The 8,216-nt window shown below is 31.6% G+C and overlaps 1 protein-coding gene across 1 annotated transcript; it reads right to left on the bottom strand.

The window, feature by feature from the left end:
- Positions 1-450: 450 nt before the first annotated feature.
- Positions 451-2,553, bottom strand: LOC134267119 (uncharacterized). The gene is made up of 4 exons (XM_062749339.1): positions 2,281-2,553; positions 1,248-1,332; positions 733-836; positions 451-558 (listed from the first exon to the last, which is right to left on the bottom strand). The coding sequence occupies exons 1-4, from the start codon at positions 2,551-2,553 to the stop codon at positions 451-453; spliced, it is 570 nt and encodes a 189-aa protein (XP_062605323.1).
- Positions 2,554-8,216: the final 5,663 nt, after the last annotated feature.

Raw genomic sequence — 8,216 nt, 5'->3', positions numbered from 1 at the left:
CTTTGGTTTGTAACTTTCCTTTCAAAAAAAGTTCTTCATTTTTTTATCTATTTTTCACAAATATAGGAACGAGTTGAGTTACACAAATTGTCATTCCAGCCACCTCCGGAATACATTTCGATGCAATCTTCTCCCGCAAGTGCGTTCGGTTCCCCATCATACCAGTTTGTGAAATTCAACGCTGTGTATGAGTGTTTCCAGTAAAAAATGCCCTTAGAATACTCATCTGTACCCCCTATCCACCAATCATTTCCAGAGACTGCAAATTACAGAATATGTGTAGCTAAATGACATATAAGTAAAATATTTAATGCGGTAATTATTTGTTATTGTTATTTTATTTTCATTCGTAAAAGTACTTGCGTTTTCTTTTTTCAGTAAAAAGAACTATTGATAACTGATATTTCCCTTTGTCTAAATAATATAATCTGATTTGATGAATTGAAAACTTTAATCAATCAAGGACAACAGATAAATTTTACGTTTTTCTCCAATCCAAGATTGTTCTTCTTCGGTTTCTATTGCCAAAAGATTTGCCCCCATCGAAATGCAGCTATTCTGAAAAGAAAAAAACCCATAAAAGAACACACAATTATATTTAAAACTGATATAGATCGAATTTTCCAGCAAAAAGATCCGACATCTCTTTTGATGCATATGACCATTTCTTGCGTTTTGTTGAAATTTTATGAAGAGCATTATTGGTTTATCCAGAGTAATTTCCATACATACTTGAGAGGCCTGCCAGGAGAGTGCATTGTTTACAAGGCAATATTTCTTGTCCCCAATATCCTGCCATGATGAAGGACATTCTATACTTTGGCGTTTTTCATTAGCTGTAAAAATCGATTATCATGGTACAAAATTAAATCAATTTATTTTTAAGTAAAGAATTGATTCTGTAAAAAAATCATCCATGCAATAATATGAACTCTATAAAATAATCATGAATCCAAATTTTTGTCAGTATACTTATATCCTATGATTAAGAGACAGAAGCTTTTCAAATCCTTAGGGATGGCACATTACTCTATATTCAAATTTAATAAGGTAAATTCTATAAATATTTAATAAAGATTCCTTAAAAGATGTTTTATCGATCTTTTCTCTAAAGATTGAGTAGAATTTCGATGTAGATTAAAAACGGTTTTGCGTTATTCTCATATGTTTGCAAAATGATTAAAAAGTTTCATGAGAACAAAATGCAGCCAATATAGAATATTGAATTAGGATATAGAATTACTTACATTCTTGTGTACAGAATGGTTTTCCGCTAGTTAGAGAAGTGCAATGTCCACTACAAGAGGTTGTCCCACAGGATTTAGTAAACTCCTTTAAAAAAATAATATTTAATCAATTTCCCTATCTTGTTGGTACATTCGAAATTTAAAGAATTTTCATTAATTACAATGCATTGTAAAGAAGCCCTATGTGGCCAGTTCAGGGAAAGAAATATTTTTTATTGCGTTCAATTGCAATATAATTGCGTTTAAACACACAGCACTTTGCGTTTAATCGCTAAATATTGTTATTAAACACAAAACTTCTTTGTATTTTTTTTTTGTTTTTGTCTTATTTTCTTGAATATATGAAAGAACTGATTTTTTAAACAATGTATCCATTTTTACATTATTGTTTTTTTTTTCTTCAATACGTTAACAAATAAGGAAAATATTTCCCTTCTATGATTGACATTTCTCTTAGACTGAATGTTCGTATGATAGACTTTGTAATTATATCTAAATACAAATAAGATGATCAGAAATTTCTAGCATTAACAATATCGCTCAAAAAATGATAATAATAAAAAGTAGGCGAATTTATACTGTTATGTGAATTTGGGTGATACATCAATTCGATCAAATGCATTTCATTAATGAATCATTTATATATCCTATATTTGTTCAATATTTTCTTTTCTTTTGAGTTTTAAAGTAACTAATGGATACTGTTTTAATTTTAAGTCGTAATTGCAAATTGCCTCATTTTCAACTAAAAACAGTACAAGAATTCGTAGAAACAACCCTTACATGTAGAATTGTTTACAATCAGTTCAATTTTACAGAGATATAAATCTTGAAGATGTACACAGGTAATCATTTATGCACAAGAAAATTAAAATTCTTTCCAGATTTAGCTCTGTCGCTCCCCCAATCTAATGTTTTCATACAAATAATCTGCTGATCTGTAACAAGGATTTATCCATCCCCACCCCACCCCATCCCATCCTAAAAAAATCAATAGTAGATCGTGATTGGAAACATTAGTATCATTACTGACCTGAGGCTGATTTTCCATTTCAATGTACTCACAACCTGAACCCAGTATTAAACTAAATCCCGGGTCACCATGTTTTGCTGATATCAGCTCACATTTCAGATGTTGTTTTTGGTAGTTCACTGACTTGCATTTACCGTTCTGTAAACAATCTCGAACACACTGTTTCCGTCCTAAAATAGGTAAAACATTTACGATCCTGCTTGTTCTAACGCAATGTCCCGATAACGTTACCTTTATAGGGTTGTCAGTTTGTTCAGATTCAGCATAATACATTGCAAAACAAAATAAAATCACTTTAAATACCAACATTATAGAAACGATATAAATGTCATTTTAATTCAGAAAGGATCCCAGAAATGTAATTTCTTTAAAATAAATTTTCAAAAATAAATGATACGTAAACGGTTGAATAGCACAATAGGTTTAAGCATGAAGAAGCAGTTTCAGTGAGTAATTCTAAATCAATAAAACCTTCAAAATAGTAAGAATATTAAATTGGATCTATAAACCAATAAATTTGATTGATTCATGGAAGGAATGTTCCTTTGTGATAATAAATAACAAAATTTTACAAAATTAGAATCTCAAATACTTTCACTAACTAATAAAAAAACAACAAAGACATGAATCATCTTCTGTAAGGATGTGTTTCTCTTTGAAATGAAATAACTCATTTTAATGAAAAAAATATTCTGTATATTCTTAAGATAAGTCCCATTATAATTTTTCCTTTAACGAGATGTTCAAGAAGAATTGTAAGCGTTTGGTTTACTTTTTCTTTTTTATATGATATATTCTATATTTTTACGAAAACAAAATGATTTTTGGTCTCCATTTGCTAGTTTGATTTCATTTATTTTTTTATGAATTATTTATATTTAAGCAATGGCCCTAATTCTTGGTCATATTATTCGAGTATAACCAGGGACCCTTTATATCAAAAGTCGTAAATTTAAGCCTTAACTAAGGTGTATTTCCGGGGCTTGGGCCAAAATTTAAGTTAGGCGTAATTTGCGTTTCACGAATTGGCGTTAATCTAGTCGTAAACGATACGCTTAGTCTCAGGACTGGACTAAGTCCTTAACAACGTTGCATTGCACATGCGCAAATACCTAAACATTGTCCATTGTGCATATATCTGTAATACATGTACATCAAAGTACAGATTAACACAATATTCTAGATTAATGAATACTGGCACTGATTAGAAAAGAAACCTGCATGGCTTTATAGGGTTTTGAAGGAGGCATGTTTTTTTAAACCTTGTAAAAATAAATTTATTTTTTACATTTTCAATATTGAAAGTCTTAAAAGTGAAAGGAGAATGTATTACAATCAAGCTGGAATATCTATTTTAGAGTTTTAATTACAGACACTCGTGGGGGGAGGGGGTTACTGTCAGTAACTGTAACTGTTATACCCTACCCGAAATTGATACAGGTTAATGACTACGCAGTCGATAATTAATGTCTAGATTCCATAAAAACTGATTCGTGTACATATAATTAATTAGGTTTTAGACAGAAAAAGGTTTTAAATCTGTATTTTCGTAGGAAATATATATTTGCATGAAACAAGAGGATTTACACAGGAACATATTTTAAATCAAGAAATAAACTTTACATATTTACTACTAAGGATTCTGTATGAAAATGCATTCTATGTCTAAAAAAATACTCATAGTTTTGTCAACTCGAATGCATGATTCATTATCTGGCTTATGTTTATTAAAATGGGACGAAGGTTCATAGAGTGATTACGATATACTTAACTCTAGGTACATGTAGCTAAAGAAAATAGTTCCTTACTATTTGCTTAATTGTGTTTGCGCCCGAACGTATGCCTCACCATTGGCATGTGTGGACGTAAAATTTTGGCCTAAATTTAGTCCCGGCATCAAGATACGCTCTTTGATAGAAGGCAAACCGTTATGCTTGTCCCAGCTTTACGCCGGGGTAGCTCTAAGAATGGGCGTGTGATCTTCGATGAAACAGGCCCCAGGTTTGGGTCAGTTTACGCTTTTTAATCCAATGTCACATATACTGCGACATGAGGCCTTATTGTATACTAGTAAGTTTTTTTCCAGTGGAAAAAAGGGTCACCGTGTCTTGTTGTTGCATTTATCTTCACTTCGGAATCAAAATGTATCATAGACATAATTCGGATATATCTTGTGTATTTTATAATCATTCATTTTAGATTTGGAAATTACAATCTTTGCTTTTAGCGATAATTGTTTTGAATTTTGTTTATAGCCAATTTTCCCTTATACTTAAGCATGTACATATACTGAGGTCAATGTTAATTACATATAAAATAGAATAAATGAGTTTTCCATTATAATTTTTAAAACAATATAGCATTAATGGCGCACTTAAATCCAAATATGTATATGGTGTTGCAATATTGAACTATATGGAAATATCAAATAATATTCAGCCTCAAAAGTACATTAATCAATACAAAATTTAAGCAAAACATGCACGGTTTCCAAAAATTCAGAGGGATCGGGTGAATTGGAAGAGTGAGCATCCCTTGCCGACCGGTCACATCCGTCGTCGGCTACATGTCACGATCGGGAAATAACGGAAAAATCCCAGGACAATTCACTTTTTACTTGTATATAATTGCCTAACTATTTGTATGAAAAATGTCAGTCAGCATTTGACTTTATTATTATAAATTGCATTTCCCAACAAATTCATTGTATCGACATATTTGAATTTCTTGCTGTCCTAAATCTTTACATTTAATAAACGCCTCTTTAATGTAAATGTTATATAATTTTAGCTGAAGTTCTCCATGCATATTTCATGCACACGACAATGGCATTTAAATCAATTAAATAATGTTAGCTAGTAAAAAGCATCGCAAATGTAAATAGTCGACAATATTTCATGAACTTAAAGTTATTCTTTCGGGCAAGACCATAAATGGGGAGGTCCCGTGACACTATAGGTGCTGGTAATTGTTCAATGGCTTTAAAGCTTACAGTTTAATACTTTCTCTTTTATATATAAATATATATATATATATATATAGAGAGAGAGAGAGAGAGAGAGAGAGAGAGAGAGAGAGAGAGAGAGAGAGAGAGAAAGAGAGAGAGAGAGAGATACGTGGGTCGGTACGTAATCAAATCTTCTGAGAAGGCCTTCGGCATTCACAGGATTTGATCACGTGACCGACCCACTTCAATTCCCATTTAAGTTTATAAACTTTTTAGTTATTTCTTAATTATCATCTTAATGTTTTTTGAAAGTCAAATTATTTTTGTTTTGCTATTTGATGAGATCATTCATTTTCTTTGATTTCGAAATGAATTTTGAGAAAACAAATTCTCAAAAGAATACAACAAATTGTAAAATATTGCTAAAATGTGGGTTGACTGAATTTTTGTCAATCATACCTTCTGAACCAAAACATATGCTTTACAGATATAAAAGTAAACAAGGATGTTAAACATAGAAAACATACAGAATAAATGAAGCTAAAAATAAAACTTGCATAATATCAATAAGATGAATGCAGAGGATTACGATCAATTCAAAATTCTTGTCTTCATATAAATAAAACGAGATATACTCTTCAAAAAAAGAAACGCATAGTAGGAACAATGCCCCGAAAATTTTTGATAGTTTTGTCATACCTTTTATTTTTGTATGAATACGATGTATTCGAGTGAAATGAATGATTTTTTAATGCAATTGTTAACTTTACAGCTATTCTACAAGTCTCACAGACAAAAATACCTGATTTTGCAAAATTTTCCCCAAAATTTTGATCTCAATTTTCATTTGTTGAATTACGATGCAATTCCTTCAGGTACAAAGGGGCTATCAAAAGCGGGGGTTCTCGATATTTTGAATCTTGTTTTATCTGAAAAATGACGCTTCCTTTAATTGCTGCATCTGAATGTTGCGTGGCACAAAAAGGAAAATGGGCGACTGGAAGCAGGGGTACCGCAATCTACAGTTGCAAGAGGTTTTAATGTTACACATAGACCATATCTAACCTATAAAACATAACAATTAACATCGAAAACCCAATGTTCGCAAAAAATAGGCAGACTACGTGTGACATCAGCAGACAGCATCACTTCCGAGGAGACGAAATTGCTTGAATGTAATGCAAGGACGTCATCTAAAGCATTAGCTATCTCTGAACTGCACAGATCATCTCACAAGACCGTTTTCAGTTGACTACGAATTATTGTAAAAGGATTATTCATGCCGTTGTTCCGACCCCACAACACCTCAAATATCGACTTCAAAGATTTCAGATGAATAGAGTATGACCACAGCATCACTGCTGAACATTTTGGTTAACCTACTAGTCCAGAATGTTTATCTGAAAGCCTCTTATAAGTTTAAGAGTGCTAATGCTTTTTAATGAAGGTTAGATAAATAACTGCCTCCAGGACGTTAAAAAAGTTGGTGGTGGTAGTGTAATGATATGGAAAATGGTATTATAAGAAAGTAAGATTGATTTGGTTCGAATTCAATGGACTTTGATGGAAAAAGGTACTCTAACCATGTTCTACCTACACATACCCATTCAATTTTGCAGCATCCTAGAGCCGTGTTGTAATCTCACAATACACAGCCACATATGGCTCGTTTTACACACCTATTCTTCCAAAGAAACAACAACCTGTTTCAGTCCAAGTCATCTAAATCGCTAGATTTAATCCAAATTAAGCAGCATTGGACAAAATGGATTAACATGATTTGCCAAAGACAATTGCATCCCCAGACTCTGCAACAGCTGACTAAAGTTCTACATTTGGAGTGGGAGAGTATTCCTATGCAGTTTTTATTACACACATTTGCTTCCATTAGATGCTGTTTGTGGCTATCATTTGTGTCTGCGGGGGGCATACCAGATATTGATCTTTAATGGTCTTAAACTGACTATAATTTTTAAATTGTTGAGTAATTATGACATTTAGATAGTATTCCTGCTGCTCACCACATTTCTGTTTTATCAATGCATCATTTTACTAAAAAATCTTTATATTCTATTTGTCACTAAAATTCCACGATGCGTTTCTTTTTTTTGAAGAGTATATATAATGTTCACCTCAAATGTACATGTATGTGGCTATATCTAATGGACAATGTTATGATCATGAAGATGCATTCATTTTTTTTTTATTTTTAATGACCAATAAAAGGCCACGGAGAAAATATTTAATCATTAAAAATAACAGAAACGAATCCACAATACAATGTTGTTATGTAATTATATTGCATGGCCAGCACGATAACGGAAGATAATACACACTAGAGATGCAAATAATGAAAACCCTGTAATCTGTCAATGAGGAATGTCTACTTTAACAAAGCAATAGTTTTTAACTATTTGTATGAACTGGCATTGATGAAACATAAAGATGCCAGTTTTGAATTTAATATATTGCACGTTCATGCACAGAACACATACATTGTTCGTTTCCCTTTGAGAATACTTGGGATCATCAATATAAAACAGTTATTGTTATTAAAATAGGAAGTGATAAGATGACTGTTTCGTCTTTCTCCAGGAGTGGTAATTAATTGAAATGTAAGAGTCTCCTGAATCTTTATTGATTTATATTTTAAATTTAAAGAAAGTACTATCATACCTGATCAGTTGCATGTTGAAAGCAATTTTCATTTATATATGCAAAGAAATACTTTCAATTTTTTTTTAATATTATTTTAACATTCGAATATCAATTTAAGCAGTTTAAGAACCTGAATTTAACCCCTCTCATCCATTCCTTAAGAAAGTTCTCTCCTAATTAGAAAATGACATTTGTAAAAACATTCTTTTTCAGAGTGTGTGACTCGGTATCATTTAATTTTCTTTTTAAATTTGGAAGGCATTAAAAGAAAGGATGATCTTAAAAAGTGCTTAATATCACTGATACTGATAAAAAAAAAAATTAGCATATG

Source organism: Saccostrea cucullata, unplaced genomic scaffold, assembly GCF_032062105.1.
Source record: "Saccostrea cucullata isolate Sc308-1 unplaced genomic scaffold, CSIRO_AGI_Scuc_v1 ctg8440, whole genome shotgun sequence".
Lineage (NCBI taxonomy): Eukaryota > Metazoa > Mollusca > Bivalvia > Ostreida > Ostreidae > Saccostrea > Saccostrea cuccullata.
Note: the sequence above shows the minus strand (reverse complement) of the source record. Positions and strands in the feature narration are given on the sequence as shown.

Bases quoted from the DNA above. Each gene is read 5' to 3' on its own strand.
- LOC134267119 (XM_062749339.1), bottom strand. From the start codon at position 2,553: ATGTATTATGCTGAATCTGAACAAACTGACAACCCTATAAAGGTAACG. The intron at 1,333-2,280 runs GTCAGTAATGAT...ATTTTTTTAAAG, and splicing joins AAATGGAAAATCAGCCTCAG to GAGTTTACTAAATCCTGTGG. The intron at 837-1,247 runs GTAAGTAATTCT...CGATTTTTACAG, and splicing joins ACCATTCTGTACACAAGAAT to CTAATGAAAAACGCCAAAGT.